This window comes from Myotis daubentonii, chromosome 8 (assembly GCF_963259705.1).
Source record: "Myotis daubentonii chromosome 8, mMyoDau2.1, whole genome shotgun sequence".
NCBI lineage: Eukaryota > Metazoa > Chordata > Mammalia > Chiroptera > Vespertilionidae > Myotis > Myotis daubentonii.
This window is the reverse complement of record NC_081847.1, coordinates 34138960-34157311: the sequence shown is the minus strand read 5'-3', so window position 1 is coordinate 34157311 and position 18352 is coordinate 34138960. Positions and strand designations below refer to the sequence as shown.

The 18352-nt window shown below is 50.9% G+C and overlaps 1 protein-coding gene and 1 long non-coding RNA gene across 2 annotated transcripts; one reads left to right on the top strand and one right to left on the bottom strand.

Annotated features, from left to right (window-relative positions):
- Positions 1-6100: 6100 nt before the first annotated feature.
- Positions 6101-7316, bottom strand: ID1 (inhibitor of DNA binding 1). The gene is made up of 2 exons (XM_059705831.1): positions 6798-7316; positions 6101-6555 (listed from the first exon to the last, which is right to left on the bottom strand). Exons 1-2 carry the CDS (start codon positions 7209-7211, stop codon positions 6514-6516), a joined length of 456 nt encoding a protein of 151 aa, XP_059561814.1. The 5' UTR covers positions 7212-7316; the 3' UTR covers positions 6101-6513.
- On the top strand, positions 6439-9638 carry LOC132239489 (uncharacterized). The gene is made up of 2 exons (XR_009454062.1): positions 6439-6577; positions 7614-9638. It is a non-coding gene; the product is annotated as an uncharacterized LOC132239489 (long non-coding RNA).
- Positions 9639-18352: the final 8714 nt, after the last annotated feature.

Sequence of the window (18352 nt, the reverse complement as noted above, 5' to 3'; positions counted from 1 at the left end):
AGAGTGGGCGTGGTGCCTACATTCGCTCGTGCACTAATGAACTCAGCGGCCGCGCACTGGTCACCCAGTTCTCCCTGCCGCTCAAAGATGGGGTTCTCAAGCCAAGGAAAGGAACAGCAGCCCTAGACGTAGATGACGCAGTTGTGCCTCCTGAAGCTTTGCCTTTAAGCTTGGATCTTGCTGTGCCCCCTCTGTATATAAAGGGAAGAATCTAGGTTTTTGGAGCCTAGATATATAGGCACAGCATTTTGCAAATTTTACATGAACACATACCAATAAGCCATAAACACATTGCTAGCGCCCTTTCCAGATGAGAAGATGTGAAGTTTAAGCTTCAGCAATTCCAGGTAAATCCCCCTCTGATCATACACATGCATATTTATTTACTGTCTGTCTTCTAGAATGTAAGTTCCAAGAAGGCAAGAATTTTATCTAAACCAGGGGTTCTCAACCTGTGGGTCGCGACCCCTTTGGGGGTTGAACGACCCTTTCACAGGGGCTGCCTAAGACCATCAGAAAACACATATATAATTACATGTTGTTTACAGTAGCAAAATAACAGTTATGAAGTAGCGACGAAAATAATTTTGTGGTTGGGGTCACTACAACATGAGGAACTGTATTAAAGGGTCGCGGCATCAGGAAGGTTGAGAACCACTGATCTAAACTGTTAGCTCCTGCAGTCTCGTTAGTTCCTAACACTAGGAAGCTTTGTAACTTTGTTGAATAATAATAAAAAGACTCCAGTACAACCTAATAACATTTAAATTGAACATACCTGTGATGCAGCCATCACATTCCTTCTCACACACATTCACCAAGAAACATGTATGACATTCAGAGCAGCACTGTTGATAATAGCAAACACCATAAAACAACCCACAGGCCCATTCACAGGAGGTTGGGTAAATAAATTACATTGCAGAATACTATACGGCAGTGGAAACGGGTGGTACCATTGAAGCTGGTACAGTTTTCCAGGTAGATATGGCAATGGCCTGGTCTGGGGCTTGATGCGTGGATGGCATCAGAATGATGTCAGAAACCTCAAAACAGTGACAGTAACACCCATTTTATTTATTTATTTATTTTTTTAAATATATCTTTCTTGATTTCAGAGAGGAAGGGAGAGGGAAAGAGAGAAACATCAATGATGAGAGAGAATCATTGATTGGCTGCCTCCTGCACGTCCCCCTACTGGGGATCAAGCCCGCAACCTAGGTATGTGCCTTTGACCAGAATGGAACCTGGGACCCTTCAGTCCACAGGCTGATGCTCTATGCACTGAGCCAAACCAGCAAGGGCTGTAACACCCATTTTAAAGCTGAGAATGCAGAGCCAGGGCAGTGCAGCATGTGACCAATCAGAAGTGACACAGGGCCTAGAACATAATCTGCCTTCCTTTGCCCCCTCTTGGCCCCAGCTACCTCCCTCCCACCACCCCATCCCCCATCCCTGTCCCCAGCCACCCCTTGCACAAGGCCCTGATGCAACCCTCTACCGGCCCTGGGTGCCCCTCTTGTGAGCAGCTCTGGGAAAAAGATTTTGCAAGAGCTGGGGCAGGAAGCTCTAGCCAGGGCGGTCCTGGGAAGATAAGGGCGCCCCCCGCCCCCTGCGCGCCTCCAGGCCTTCTGGTTTCCTCTCTTCCCTTCCTTTCCCTTTCCGGGAAAGAGGCGCCCAGACCTGGCCTGCCCGTGACTCACCACCTTTCCCTCTGGCAGCCAAACGGGGGTCCTCGGCCCTCCTGTTCCTGGACGGGCTTGCTGTGTGTGACATCGGGCAGCAGGGACCTCTCTCGCCAGCAGTTTCTGGAACGCAGTAAGAATAGCTGGCATGAAGACAGGTTCCACCTCTGAGCCTTAGCCTCAGGAGGCCAAGTGTGGGGTGCTCCTGGAGTACCCCCCATTAAGCCAATTTTGAGGTCTGGGTGACTCCGATTGGCAAGTGTACGGTTGGGGCTTGTGTGTGAAACACCCTTGACCCCTATGGGGGTCAGGCATCCAGAAGTCAGGGCCTGGTGGTCTCTCAGCCTCTAGGGCAGCGGTTCTCAACCTGTGGGTCGCGACCCCTTTGGCGGTCGAACGACCCTTTCACAGGGGTCGCCTAAGACCATCCTGCATCTCAGATATTTACATTACGATTCATAACAGTAGCAACATTACAGTTATGAAGTAGCAACGAAAATAATTTTATGGTTGGGGGTCACCACAACATGAGGAATTGTATTAAAGGGCCAGAAGGTTGAGAACCACTGGTCTAAGGCAAAAGCAGACATGTCCACAGTCCGGTTGGTCCAGGGGTGGGCAAACGTTTTGACTCGAGGGCCACAAAGGGTTCTTAAACTGGACCGGAGGGCCGGAACAAAAGCATGGATGGGGTGTTTGTGTGAACTAATATAAATTCAAAGTAAACATCATTACATAAAAGGGTACGGTCTTTTTTTTTTTTAGTTTTATTCATTTCAAACGGGCCGGATCCGGCCCGCGGGCCGTAGTTTGCCCAAGGCTGGGTTGGTCTCTACCTAATTCACGACCTGTGCCCAGCTGTGTGACCTGTCCTCCCAGACCACCAGGTCCTCTTGGAGACTGAGAGCCTGGGTCAGTCCCATCTCTTAAAGCTACTCTAGTAAGCTTTTTGAAATTGAGAAATGCCAAAACAAACTGTGGATTGCAAAAATTGTGATATGTATTGTGTCTTGGCTTTCCCAGTTGATGCATTTAAAACAAAAAAAAATCTATAATGACCAGGCATGATTTCAATTGGGAAGTAAGATGGAAAAGGCTCCATTGGGTGACCTGAGGGAACGTGAAGACTCTCCTGAGCCTGGTGGGGACCAGCCGGATTTCTGGAAAAGTCCTCCAAGTCAGTGAGGGCCCCAGCATGGCCTTGGGTGGGTCACTTCACCCTCTGCTGCTGTCTCCCTTTTTTCATCGGAAAGTAGGAACACCAGTGGGTCCACACACCTGACAGGGCTGATAAGATAAAACCCCCTTAGAAAAGGCTCAAACCATTTCACTCCGGCATCTACCAAGTGTCCATCCCAGAGCCGAACTTCTACTACACGGCGGTTCAATGGGTCCTGGAGGCTGAGGGGAGGGTCTGAGCCCATTTTCCAGGTGAGGTAGCGGAGGCTCGCACAGGTGAAGTGAGGAGCATCCAGGGCTCATCAGGGTCGGTGGCCTACCGGCCTTCCTACTGAACTGCTAGCCTATTATGATCGGTGTGCTGCTGCTGTTCCTGTGATTAAAGTGAGTATATAACAACACTGCCCCGCCCCGCCCCCGCTGTGAGGATTAAATAAATCAGTTTTTAAAAAGAGCTTAGTAGCCCTAGCTGGGTTGGCTCAGTGTATAAAGCGTCAGCTGCAGACAGAACAGTCCGGGTTCGATTCCAGTCAAGGGCACATGCCCGGTTTCGGGCTCCATCCCCAGGAGGGGCCTGTAGGAGGCAGCCATGATTCTCTCTCACCATTGATGTCTCTCTCTCCCTCTCCCTTCCTCTCTGAAATCAATAAAAATATATATTTTGTAAAAAGACCTTAGTATATAGTACCTGGCACATCCTAAGTGCTCTGTGTTTGTTAAAACAAAAAAAGAAAAAACTTCAGGTCTTGGGCCCACTGCCCTAGAGGCAAAGTCCAGTGTCCACGAAACTGTCTGGGTGTTTCTTTGCGGGCCACCTCCCGGCTCCTCGCCCATCAGGAGGGATTAAGGAGTTAATGATTTCCCAAGCCGGGACACACACACACACACACACACAGTCACACACAGTCTCTCACACACACACACACACACACACACAGTCACACACAGTCTCACACACACACACACACACACACACAGTCACACACACCCCGCAGGCCTCTGTCCCCCTGCTCCCTCCCCCCGCGAAGCCGGGAGCCTCTTATGCAAGCCGCCGGCGCCCGCCCGTTCCCAGGCCGGGCTGCAGCTGCGGGCGGAGGGGCAGGGCGGGGGCGGCGCTGTTTGTCTAGCGCGGCCGTGCCAAAGGCGGCGGGCCCCAGACAGCCAGGCGCCTCCGTACACCTGGGGATGCTCAGGTTAAATAGCTCCGCATTCCTCGGGCCCAGCTGATGGAAACGCTCCCAGGCCGCCGCGGAGCCGGCCTCCAGATGGGCTGGGCCCGGGCCAAAGGGGAAAAGAGGGAAACGTGGAAGCCAGAGTGTGCCTGAGCGGAGGGGGCGGGGGGGGGGGGGGGCCGCCGGGCGGGAGTGCGTGCGGGGGACACGCCCCCGCCCCGGTGGGTGGGCTTGCGGGGGGGGGGGGCACACCCGGGGGGGAGTGGGGGCACACGTGCACCTCTGAGGACACTCCAAGGACACCAGGCGACAATTAACAATAATTTATAACTAGCAAACACTACGGGCGAAGTGCTCTACTTCATTTTTTCTCTACAAGTTTATGAAGTCAATGCTATAAAACAGCAGCGGGGTGGGGAGTGGATGGGAAGCAGCGAAGGACTTAATTTACCTCCAATTATTGTGTCCTTTGATAAAGTTCCTGCGGTGCTTGGGGAAGGGGTGGTGCCTGGCTTTTTTAATGTTTCAATTACAGTTGATACAGTATTAGTTTCAGGTGTGCAACGTGGTGGTTAGACAAGGGGTGGTACCTGCCGTAAAGGCAGTGCCCACCAGACGATAAGCTTTTATTTATTTGCTGCTCATCGCCGCTGAGCCTCTGTTTCTGTTGTAAACCTAGGATCAGAATCCTGCTGTTAGCCCCACAAGAAATCCTCTCTGTAAAGGGCTGAGCTCAGAGGCAGGCTCACGTAGGAGGTGCTGTCTTTTATTCTATTTTTATTTACTAACAGCCTAGTAACAGTCTTGAGCTTCTCTGGGACAAGCGTTTTGCCCTTTTGGGGACTCGGTTTCTCCCCGCGTAATGCATGGGAGCTGACCTGGTAGGGTACGTGGAGTTGGTGTCCCCAGGGCCAAACAATTGCCAGGAAAGTTGGCACCTGAACTTTTCAGGAAGGGTTTGCCTGGATACAGCAGCCCCCACCTCCACCCGAGACCAGCAGAGATCCAGAAATGCCAGCCAATCTACAGAACAATTACACACTTAGGAACCCAGTGTGGTTCTGCAGCCCCCAGACACACCATCTCATCCATCAAGCCAGCCCCATGCAGAGATGCCCACAATGCATTTAGGCAGAACACACAAGCCCAAACAGCTGGAGGTTGCACACTTATCTGCAGAACACATGTGCACATATTTGCCCTTCTGCATACACCCCAGGCCTGGACACCAACAGAGGACCCAGCCCCACGGGAGAGCTACCAGTTCATGCATGTCACACACACACAGGCTCACTCTTCTGCACTCCCCATGACTACAAACTCCACACACGTGTCCAGGCAGATAGGCCCTTGCCAATGACACCTTTTTCCTGCTCAGGAGCTGGGGACTGACTCACCCACTCCTCAGAGCCCACACAGGAGCCCTGGGGGGGAGAGGAGGTTCCTGTGAACGGCTGGCATAGCCAAGCCAGGGTGAGGGGGCCGGCTCCGGACCCAGAGCAGGTGGCCCTGCAGCTGTGCTGAGGCTGGCCCTGCCAACCTGCTCACCCACTTGGACAAGCCTCGAGCCCCCGGGCAGCCTGCTGGGACCCAAGGTTAGGCGGCCCATTGGGGAGGCACCTCCTACCGGGGAATGGAGCAATGAAAGTCCTGCCTCAGACAAGCTGGGGCTCTGGGTAAGTCCCTTTCCTCTGGATCTCACTTCCTCCATCTTGGCAAGTGTGCAGGTGGGCCCAGTGACCTGATTCTTCAGCTCAACTACCTCTCAACCCCGAGGGGCCTGGGCAGGTTGATCTGCATTATAAAAGCCTCCCCAGATGCCTCAATGACCGCTTTGAGAAACCCTGGAGTATTTAACTGTATGACAATAGGGAACAGGAAAATGACCGGTGATGGGGGAAAAGAACACTTTAAAAGACACCGGAAACACAGTTCAGGTCGGTGAAAGGGACAGTCCAGATGTGGCCTTCCAGCCCCCCCCCCCCCTCCCAGCGCCAGCTGCACAGAGGGTCAGGGGCCACCCCCCCACCCAGGCCCCTCCCCTCAATCCAAAAACACTGCAACTTTACCATCATCTAAAGTATTTGTTTAATAACAACAGAAAAAAAAAACCCCACAGAACTATTGTAAAACAATATTCTCAGTCGGTGATCATTGTAATATACAATACAAAGCAATAATTTCCTCAGAAATCTGAGAAGCACCAAACGTGACCATTTTTTAAAATGTCTGCTTTTCAAAAAATAGAAACACACGGGGGGGGGGGAACTCCCCCAAGTCTCTGGTGGCTGATAGGTGTGGAGGGAAGGGCGGCCTGTCCCGTCAGTCCCCCAGCCCTCGGCTGGATCCACAGGCGCCCAAAGGCCGCTGATCTGTCTTGTTCCTCCCCGGCTGCGGCAGGCGCTCGGGAGGGCCAGAGAGCGCTCGTTCCTCTCGCCCCGGGAGGGCTGGGGTCGGCGGGGTCTGGAGCACGCGCTTCAGCGACACAAGATGCGGTCGTCCGCCGGGACACACGCCGCCTGTGAAACGGAGAGAGAAGAGGTGAGACGGGCGGGCGGGCTGGAGGGGACGAGGCTGCAAGCCGCCCCCTCCCCAGCAGACACGAGAAGGAGCGCTTCTTGCCATGTCCTTGGGAACCCCGACACAGCCAGGGACCCCAAAGGATAGGGTCGGCGGAGGGTCCAGTCCCCCCTCCCTCGCCGGGACTCAGTTTCCCCATCTGTAGGAAGAGACCGATCTGGTGTTCCAACTCGGACCTCACCTCGGCAGCCAGGGCGCTGATCTCGCCGTTGAGGGTGCTGAGCGGAGCCCGAGCGGGCAGCCCCCGGGCCCCGGGGGTCCCGACTTGAGATTCCGAGTTCAGTTCTAACTCCAGGTCCCAGATGTAGTCGATGACGTGCTGGAGGATCTCCACCCTGCTCACCTTGCGGTTCTGGGGCAGGGTGGGCACCAGCTCCTTGAGGCGCGAGTAGCAGCCGTTCATGTCGTACAGCAGCACGTTGACCTGCTGCTCGTCCAGCAGGGCGGGCAGGCGCGCGCCGGGGCCGCCGGCGCAGCGGGAGATGGCCACGCTCTGCTCCGACAGGCAGCGCACCACCTCGCCCGCCGCCTTGCCGGCCTTGAGCGCGCAGCTGGGGCCCGCGGCGGCCGCGGCGTTGCCACTGGCGACCTTCATGACTCTGGCGTCGGGGTGAGCGAGGAGGCGGGAGCTGGGCGTGCAAGAGGAGACCCTCGCGCGGCAGAGACGGTTGTAGAAGGCACGCTCCGCACCCCGCGGCCGGATCATTATAAAGACGCCGCGTCCCCGCCCCGAGGGGAGGGCCCAGATGTTCAAAAGCAGCCAATGAGAGGCCTGGAGGTGTGGCCTCGAGCGCCTCTGGGCCCCGCCTCCCGCTCTACTATTGTGCCCTGGAGGGCGTGGAAAGGGGACCCCGAATCTCAAAGAGAGAGTGGGAAGGCACGGGACAGGGTGGCTACCTGGGAACCTCGGGGAGGAGGCAAGGAGGCTAAATCGATATTGCCGATAACAAACAAACCAAGAATCCGTTTTCCCGGGTTCGTTCTCTCACCTCTCCAGCTCCATTTTACAGATGAGAGAAACTGAGCCCGGATGAAGAAGCGGCTGGCTCTGGGTCGCCCAGAGAGCCTGGGCTTCTGGAACCTGTTGGAAGACGACTTCTGGGACCCTGATCTCGCGAATATTTGGTCCGAAAGTAAAGCGGGCCCTCCTTTCACACTCTGAACTGGGGCTCGTCTCTCTTTCCCAATTGCCAGGGAGTGTTAATGTCCTGGGACCAGGGCGACTTACCCAGGCCCCTCGGGGTGGGAGCACTTAATTTGGGAAAGTCTTCCCCTAGGACTGGGGGCTGGGCCTCTGGGACCTGAACTGGATAGATGGCTTCCAGAGTGGGGCTGCATCTCCTCATTCTACTCTGAATTTGCAGCCCCTTGCAAAAATTCCCTAAATCTGCATCAACTAGTGATTTTTAAATTTTTCTCCCCTTTTTTCGGAGGTTTCCCCTCTAAAAAAGATTTCGGATCAGGTTCTCCCACAGCGCGGCAGCTGCAGAGCTCGAGTCCCCCTCTCCTCCCACCCTCCCCCCGCCGGGCTTCCCGGGCTGGTCTGTGTCAGCGTCTGAACAAGAGGCTCAGACCGTTAGACGCCAGGCCCGTGACGTCACCCATTCATAAAACCTGGACGGGCTGTCAGGCTGGCGCCGCGCGGGCGGTCGCCATGGAGACGGCAAACCCGGCTCCCGGCGCTACTCGGGGCCCCGCCAGTCACCTGCGGACCTCCGGCAGGAGGCCTGGGAATGGGCTCCTCACGGGCGCGGTCGCCGGGCAAGGGTCACCTTACCTCCCGCCCCACACCTGGAATCTCCCCACCAGGCCCACGGCTTGGGCCGCTTGGGAGGTTTCCTCACCGCCTCCTCCCCATCTCCAGTTCCCCTTACTGCCTGGGGAAAGGGGCCCGAGTCCCGATTCCAGCTCTGCTGCTGGGTGAATTTAGTGGTGTCTCAAGCCCTCTGAGCCATACTATCTGCCTGGTATTTTGATGATAATCACACAAGTGACGATTTATTGCGTTCTTACTTCCTGCCAGGCAGGCACTGTGTGAAGAGTTTGCCTGCATCCTCTTCTGGAATCCTTGCTACAACTCCAAAGAGAGGAGCTGTTTGGTTTCTTTATACAAAGGAGGAAACTGAGGCTCAACAAGCCTCCCAGGAGCCGCACTGTTGTAATGGCTGCATTGTTAATAACAAGGGCACTTCATTGTAATGCAGCCACGTCCAGTCTGCCTCCAGAACCTTAGATGGACCAGAGCTGTGGAAACCGCATAGCCACCCGAAGTATGAGGAGGCTAAAATTCTGCGCTCACACAGGAGGGGATGATATTACCCCCCCCCCCTACACACACACACACACACACACACACACACACACACACACCAATTAATTCACTGGGTGTCAGGTTTCCTTTTTCTACAGAAGTTTGCAGAAGGGGGTCAATAAACCAGCCCACTGCATCCACATGAGGAAACCAGGAAAACTGATCAGGGAGACTAGCTTCAAAGGAGAGACATCATCAATTAATTAGCTGGACTCCCCATCCTCTTATGACACCCCGCAAGCTCTCCAAACTCCCTAGGCTTGTTTTGCAATCCTCTAATGATTGGAGAGAACATTTTGCTGTGCAGAAGAATTGCTAAAGAATTGGAAGGACAATGACCAGCGGGAGAGGAAATTATAATATTAATTTACTATTGAGTGATTATTAATTGACCTAGCAATTCTTTTTGCTGGTATCAATTCCAGACACACATGCGCATGTGTGCGCGCACACACACACACACACACACACACAGGCACAAAGATGTCTGCTCAGCCCTGGCTGGTGTGGCTCAGTTGGTTGGGCATCATCTGTGCACCAGGAGGTTGCCGGTTGGATTCTGGGTCAAGGGCATGTGCCGGGGTTGTGGACTCGATCCCTGATAGGGTGTGTGCTGGAGGCAGCCGATCCATGTTGCACTCTCACATCCATGCTTCTCTCTCTCCCCCTCTTAGTGCCTCTCTCTCTAAAAATCAGTAAACTACTGTTTTTTTTTTGTTTGTTTGTTTGTTTTTTGTTTTTTTTTAAATATATTTTATTGATTTTTTACAGAGAGGAAGGGAGAGAGATAGAGAGTTAGAAACATCGATGAGAAAGAAACATCGATCAGCTGCCTCCAGCACATCTCCTACTGGGGATGTGCCCGCAACCCAGGTACATGCCCTTGACCGGAATCGAACCTGGGACCTTTCAGTCCGCAGGCCGACGCTCTATCCACTGAGCCAAACCGGTTTCGGCAAACTACTGTTTTTTAAAAAGAATGAGACATTCCTTTTAAAAAACTGTCTTCCCAAAGATGTTCGTTGAGGTGCTATTTACAAGAGGGGAAGTTAAAATAACCTAAATATCCAGCAACAGTGGTATTATATAAGGATGATGGAACATCAGTGCTGTGCACTGGCCCTGCGGCAGGGGAAGTTTGGTTCTGAGAGATATCTAGATGCTGTTGGTAGAGGAAGCAAGAGTTAGACTGGGGGTTAAGGTAGGACCTCTTGTAAGAAAGCAAACATACTGTGCCTAAGTACATGTGTATCTGGAAATGAATTTAAAATGAGAGGAAATTATGCTGCGGAAAATTTCAAACACAATACTGTGTGCTTTCTCTCAGATGAAGTTCTAAAACTCACAACTAATGTACGATGAAAGAAATCAGAATGGGGGCTGCCTCTGGGAGTGGAGGGTGGGAGTTGCCAGGCAAGGGGTGTGAGGGAACGTTCTGGAGTGATGGGAGTGTTCCCTGTCATGCTGAGGTGTGCATTACACAGTGTAAGAGTTAGTCAAAACACATTGAATGATATAGTTTTGTGCATTTCACTGTATTTAAATAGCACCTCAATAAAAAATATTAGAAAGAGAAAAAAAAAAGGATAAATACCAAATTACTACTGTTACCACTGTGAAGAGGAGTGAGGTGAAGGAGAACAATGTGAAATTAGGATTTCACTTTTATCTTCACATAGGTATTTGATTTTTCCCCCCTTAAGCAGTCTTATTGAAGTACTAGAGGCCCAGTGCATGAAATTGTGCACGGGGTGGGGGAAGGGGTCCCCAGCCCGGCCTGCACCCTCTCGCAGTCGGACATCCCTCTTGCAATCCAGGACCACTGGCTCCTAACCGCTCGCCTGCCTGCCTGCCTGATTGGCCCTAACCACTCTGCCTGTCTGCCTGATCGCCCCTAACTACCTCTGCCTTGGCCCCTGCTGTGGCAGCTTCATTGGGGATGACATCTAAAGGGTCATTCGGCTGTCTGGTCTAATTAGCATATTACTTTTTTATTATTATAGATAATTGACATACACAAAGTGTATATATTTGAAGTGTATGACTTCATAAGTTCCTCTCTCTCTTTCTCATGAACTATTGCCACAATCAAGACAATTATATACTTAATCAACCCTAGAAGTTTTCTTTTGCCCTTCGTAATCCCTCCCCACTCTTCCACTCAGTGTCCAGGTAATTGGTTATCTGTTTTATTCTATAGTTTGCATGTTCTAGAATTTTATATAAATGAAATACAGTATATATACACAGTACATACATACATAATGTATATACAGTGCGTACTCTTTATTGTAGCTTTCTCAGCCTACTTTTTTTTCTTAACGCAGAACAATTATTTTGAGATTCATTCATGCTCATTCATTTTTGTTGCTTAGTAGTAGTGTATGGATATACCACAATTTGCTTATCCATTTACATCTAAGTTGTTTGTAGTTTTTGGTTAGTACAAATAAAGCTGCCTTGAACAGTTGTATACATGTGTTTATATGAATCTGTGCTTTCAGTTCTGTTAGGCAAACAGTAGTGGGATGATTGGGTCACCCAGTAGGTATTTACTTAATTTAATAAGAAACTATTCAAATGTTTTCCCAAGAGGTGTATCGGCAGCGTGGAGGGCCCAGGTCCCCCATGTCCTCTCTAACGGCTGATGTGGTCAGTCGTTTTCAGCAATTCTAATAGATGTGTGTAGTATCTCACTGTGGTTTTAATTTGTATTTTCTTTTTTAATTTTTATTTTTATTGACTTTTAGAGAGAGAGAGAGGAAGGGAGAGGGAGACAGAGTGAAACATCGATTGGCTGCCTCCTGCACGCCCCCTATTGGGGACTGAGCCTGCAACCTGGGCATGTGCCCTGACTAGGAATTGATCTGGTAGCCTTTCTTTCTTTTCTTTTTTTAATCTTTAGTTTCTTTATTGGTTAAGGTATTACAAATGTGTCCTCATCCCCCCATTAGTCCCTAACTCCCCCCGCCCCCCTCATGCTCTCATCCCCCTGTTGTCCATGTCCATTGGTTTGGCTTATATGCATGCATACAAGTCCTTTAGTTGATCTCTTCCCCTTACCCTCCCCTACTTTCCCTCTGGGGATTGATAGTCTGATCGCTGTTTCTCTGTCTATCTGGTAGCCTTTCAGTGCATGGGATGAAGCCCAGGCAATTGAGCCACACTGGCCAAGGCTTTAATTTGTATTTTCTGAGTGACTAAAAATATTGATCATCTTTGTAGGTGCTTATATGTCATCCATATATCTTCTCTGGCAAGGTGTCATTCATTCTTTGCTCATTAAAATATTAGTTTTAGATAATTGTAGTTCACATGAAGTCGTGAGAAATAATAGAGAAACCCCTTCTATCCTTTACCCACTTTCCCTAATGGAAGCATCTTGCATAAATAGAGTACAATATTACAAGAAGATTTCACATGAAATTCAGATTTCACCTGATTGGCATGCTTCCCTTTGTATGTGTATTTAGTTCTGCAGTTTTATCGCGTGCAGATTCCTGTGAGCACCACCAGAGTGAAGACACAGAACAGCTCCATCACAGGGATCCCTCGGCTAAAGATCCCTTTAATCTTTTGTCCATTTCTGTTCACTTGGTTTTTGTCTTCTTATTATTGAGTTTTGAGAGTTCTTTATGTTTCGAATACAAATCCTTTATCAGATATATGAGTTACAAATATTTTCTCCAGTGTGTCTCATCTTTTAATCTTCTTACTGGCGTCTTTCGACAAGCAAAAGCTTTAGATTTTGATGAAGTCCAATTTATCAATTTTTAATATTATGAATCGTGCTTTTCTTGTCATATCTAAGAAATCTCTACCTAATCCAAGATCACAAAGATTTTCTCCTATGTTTTCCAGAAGGTTTATAGCTTTAGGTTTTTATAGTTTTAGGTCTCCGATCCAATATACATAGGTATTTCTTGAATACATTTTAAAACAGAAGTGTATTCGTGAAATATTTTGTGTAATAAAAAGCCAACTTTAAATGTTTAGTATATCTCACTCTGGCCTGACTGATGGTTGGGATGAGGTGGAATGTCAAAGACACTTTGCAGACAAGTAGGAGAGAGGGTCAAGGAACAATTAGAACCCCCCGCCCCCCACCCCCCCACCCCCCGCCCAAAATAACATTCATGCGCATCCACCTCCTGCCAGGTCATGTGCTAACTACGTCAAGACTATATTATGGCCTGGCCAGTGTGACGCAGTGGTTGAGCATCGACTTATGAACCAGAAGGTCCCAGTTCGGCTCCAGGTCCGGGCACGTGCCTGGGTTGCAGGTTGGATCCCCAGTAGGGAGTGTGCAGGAGGCAGCCGATCAATGATTCTCCCTCATCATTGATGTTTCTCTCTCTCCCTCTCTCTCTAATAATCAGTGGAAAAATATCCTTGGGTGAGGATTAACAACAACAAAATAAAAATAATAAAAAATAGAAATACTTTATTAAAAAAAAGGATTCATTGAGATTAGGATCCCAAAGCTCCTGTGATGGTCTTGAATGTAGTAGGTGCTCACTAAACAGTAGATAGGAATAGTGTCTGTTCAATTTCAGGCCAGGCCCCCAGAGCTCATGTGGTTTGCAGTTTTACTTCTGGGTTTTTTTAGTGAGCCATGTGAGATGAGCTTTCAGACCCCATGAAGTTTTCCCTTCACGGTGTTCCCCTCAAACTTTCCAAGTGAAATAACGACACCCCCTATACACATACTCATCCTAGGTCTGTGGGGGGAAAAAATGGCTTCATTTCATTCCAGAAAATGTTCAGTACTTCCAGACATGATTTTTATCTCTTACATTTTTAAGGCCTGACAAAGAATTTAAACAAAGACTGTCTATTTATCTTGTTGCCAAATAGGCATTTTTCTGGCCCTCTCTCGGGTAGTGTGAATTGAGTGAGCATTTGCCTCCCAGTCCTACCCCCCCTCTTTTGGTGGCCAGGAAGTTTGGAGGCCTCTTTATTTTTATTTTTTTAAATATATTTTTGTTGATTTCAGAGAGAAAGGGAGAGGGAGAGAGAGAGAGAAACATCAACGATGAGAATCATTGATCAGCTGCCTCCTGCATGCCCCCTACTGGGGATCAAGCCCACAACCTGGGCATGTGCCCTTGACCAGAATGGAACCTGGGACCCTTCAGTCCACAGGCCGATGCTCTAGCCACTGAGCAAAACCGGCTAAGCAGGACTCTTTAAATGAACCTACATGCCCCTCAACCAGGATTCAAGCTAGTAGTCTCTTGGGAGGCCCTTTATACGCACCTGGCACCGTCTGATTTTCACAGCTGCTCCCTGACGCTGGTAACAGCTGTATTATTTTTATAATGCACCATTCCACAGATGGGAATACGGGGGCCCAGAGAGGAAAAAGGACCAGCCCTTGACACCTTCCAATCCTGGCTCTATCATCGACAAGCTGCACCTCAGTTTCCTCATCTGTAACCTGGAGTTCATGTTCATTGTTCTCTGTGGAGTGGTTATGAGCGTGAAATAAGCGATGCCAAGAGGTACCGGCAGCACCTGGTGATGAGTGGACATGTGTTTTCATGATTTCTCTGTCACCACATCACCTTTTCGGCCTTCAAGATCTCTCCTCTGGCCTCCAGGGCTCAAGGCAAAGGCTCCCGTTTTCTAAGGGCTCCCTCTGTATCAGGCAGAGCTCCAAGTGTTAACCTACGACTGGTAGTAATAGGTATATTCCTTTTACAGTTGAGGCCATTGAGGCCCAGAGAAGTTGAGTGACTTGCTGGCGGCACACAGCTGGGATGTGGCATTGAACCCAGGCGGTCTGTCTCTGAGGCGGTGGCTGTGGGCTGAAGGCTTGTGTGCATGCGTGTCTACACTGCGGAGCCCATCCTCGTTGATGCGTGTTCATGTCCAGCGTGTTCCCCACTGCCCCTCCCGGGAGTCTTGGCCTTGCAGGCTCCAGGGCGGGCCTGCCCTGTGCCACGTGACCCATTCTGGCTGCTCTGGCCCTGGCCCGGCAGCTGCTCCCCAGATGTGCCCACAGCGCGGTCTTCCAGCCGCCAGGCCGGCGCCTCTGGGCTGGGACTGCCGGAGCTGCGGGGGAGAGACCTTTGGCTCTGGCTGTTCCCACCGCCCCCCCTTCCCTGCTCCTTGTAACAGGAGACCACAAGCACCCCCTCCACACTCTACCCCAGCACTTTGCGCTCAGCCAACACCGCCTCTCTGCCCATCAGAGAATAAAGTCCAAACCCCTCCCCAGCCTGCAGCCCCTGTCCGCCACCGCCAGCCACCTCTCCTGCCCGGCCTTTCTCTCCCCGGCCATGTGGCCTCCTTTCCTAAACTGGCTGGGTCCTACCTCAGGGCCTTTGCTGTTCCCTCTGCATTCATCCCAGATCTTTACAAGTCTTCTCATTCTTCAAGTCTCAGGTCAAATGTCACCTCCTCAGAGCTCTTCTTAGAACCTCCTTTGGCTATTTATTCACTTTCTTTCACATTCCCCTGGTCTTAATTATTTATAGAATTTATTACCATCTGAAAAGATCTTTGTTTTCTTGGAGATTGTCCATCCTCCTCCATCCCCACGCCTGCCCCGGGCTCTAGGAGGGCAGGAACCATGGGCCTTTGGCCACTGCTGGGTCCCCAGAGCTGAGCACGGGGCCTGGCCCAGGGAGGGTGAAGGACCTGCTCCAGTTCCCGGGCAGAGTACTTACATGGGAGAGTATGTAGGGTCAGATCTGTTGAGTTAAGGAATTGTTACCCTATGGTCCTCAGTTTCCTTATGTGCAATATGGGGACAAAATTTGACCTTAACCTACAGAATTATGACACTTCAGGACTTAGCACACGGTAAGCACTCAGAAATGGTAGCAGAATAGATAGTTTTGTGTCCTTCCAGGGGTCTCATTTTCTATCCCCCAGCCCAGCAGAAGGCCGTATATGGGCACTTGAGGGCTGTGGAGGCTTCAAACTCTCTGTCCTTAATCAGTTGTGAGACCTCTGCCAAGTCTCTTATCCATTCTGGACCTCAGTTTCCCCATCTGTAAAATGGGGATGGTCCCTGGCCCTCCATCCTAAGGGTTTTTTGATGGGCTCTTGGGTCATTTCAGGGAGTGTAGGGGGGTCCAGGTTTGGGTCCATCTTTTGCCTCTCATCCTGTTTTCCAACGAAGGCCCAGAACAATGGACAGGGAGGCTGGAGCTGCCAGTCTGGGCCCCTCCCAGGGTTCCCTGAGAGAGAGGGTGTGGCGCCTTCCTGTGGCCTCAGCAAGGACCACTGCTGCCCTGGGACTCAGGGGCCAAAGGAAAGGGCAGAGTAAGGGCCCAGGGGGCTTCCTTCTTAGGTCACTCAGCACAGGCCGAACTTGAAAGTACTACACACACACACACACACAAATACACACACCTACACAACCAACACAGCATATACATGTAAACTGACAACTGATGCATCTGCCAACAACACTTTAATACACACACCCAGCAAAGTAGCTGTCCAAATGCACAGCACAGCCATACACCATGACATACAACCACACACTGACACCCAGGTACACAACCCAGACCCAAACGTGCACAACCAACACAACAACCAAAATAGAGACCAAGGAGGCAACACATCAAAACACCTAATTGTCTCTCCTAACAGAACCCCACTAAAGCTACAACAATGAACACAACACACAGATACACACACCCTACACTGCAATACAGAGTTACTACACATAACACTTACACCCATATCAGTGCTGCTCACACCAGGATGCAGACACACGTGCTCACATCCTTAGAGGAAACAACCAAATACGAACCAGCTTCCCCTATGCAACCACACCCACCTTCAACAGCTCTAAGGCTGCCTCCAACCGCCTCTCAAAGTCTTTTTATGTATAGACATCACTCCACCACACACACACAATTCAGAATCCCGTATAAGCTCCAAGGACCCACGGCTACTCAACCACACCCACCCAGACCCCAGGAACTCATGCCCTGAAATGCAGGCCTGAGCCCTGCCCAGGGCAGAGGGACGGGAGTTGGTCTGACTCTGACAGCCCCAGAGGCTGATGCCAGCAGCCAGGAAATCCCAAATCAGGGGGCTCACAGGGCCCAGCAGAGAGCACCCCCATGCTGAAAGTCCATGACATGGAAGGAGGGAGACGGGGCAAGAGGCCTCCTGAGGGGGCTCCATGGTTCCTCATGTGCCCCTGAGGCCCCCTCCCCTGCCTCCTGCCGGGTGCCCAATCCAGCTCTCCCCTTGACTCACCTGCCTCCCTTGCACCTGGCTCCCCCTTCTGCCCTGGGGCCCGGAAAAGGGAACCAGCTGAGGGTGCATCTCTCAGGCTTGCCCAGCTCCCTGCCCAGGAGCTTGGAGCAGTCCCCACCCTCTTCGCTCGCCCCAACCCTAAGCACTCTGTCACCGGGGGTGGCACCTCGAGCTGCACCCTTGCCTCAGGTCACAGGTGTGGCTACACTCCTCAAATACTATGACTCATGACAAACTCTTAAGTCGTTTAAAAAGTCTTCTATTTTTTTGCTGATGCAAACGCAGGGCTGATCTAGTTAAAGGAAGTTGATAACTAAGAAACACTCAATGAAGAAAGGGGTCCCTTTCCTAGAAGTCAGGAGAGCGAGGTTTCTCAGAGAGCCAAGGAGCCCGGGTTCCCGTCCAGTCCCCGCTTCGGAGCCGTGCGAGTGTAATCACTTCATGTCCTCGTGTCTGTTTCCCCGTCTGTGAAAGTGGGGAATGGTATGAGTTCCCGTCTCTGTGAGGACGAAACGAGTGAAGTCACACGAAGAGCTTAGAACAGTGCCCAGCAAAGTCAGTATTCAATAGACACTAATTATTACTATTCTTTTTTTAAAATAAATCTTTATTGTTCAGATTATTACAGCTGTTCCTCTCCCCCCGCCCATAGCTCCCCTCCACCCGGTTCCCATCCCACCCCATGCCCTTACCCCCCCTCCCCCTGCACTGTCCTCATCCATAGGTGTAAGATTTTTGTCCAATCTCTTCCTGCACCCTCCACACCGAGGATTGTCAGTCCATTATTACTATTCTTATGGTGACTGACTGTTCCACCTCTCCTAAAGGTACCCCTGTTAAACCATCGGATACATGCTCCACCACTTACAGAACTTTAGAATCATTAAAGGCCAGCGACTCATCCCAGAAGCAATTAGTGCACCCCACTTTGTACTGGGCACAGCAGTGGCGGAACAAGAGGCCGAGGCAGCCATTACCAGTTGGAAGTAACCAAATGGGAGTCAACTAACACCCCCGGTCAGGTGGGTGGTCCCTGGAGACTGACTGCAGTGTGTGGGTTTGCTGTCATCTCTTTAGGAATTAGAGAGAGAGCCCCTTATTCTGAGTAGATGCCATGCGCCTTCTAGGAACAGGCTCTGCAGCACCTTCGTGTTCCCCACAGCCTGCTCAGTGGCCTGCAAACAAGGTTGTTGCCCAAG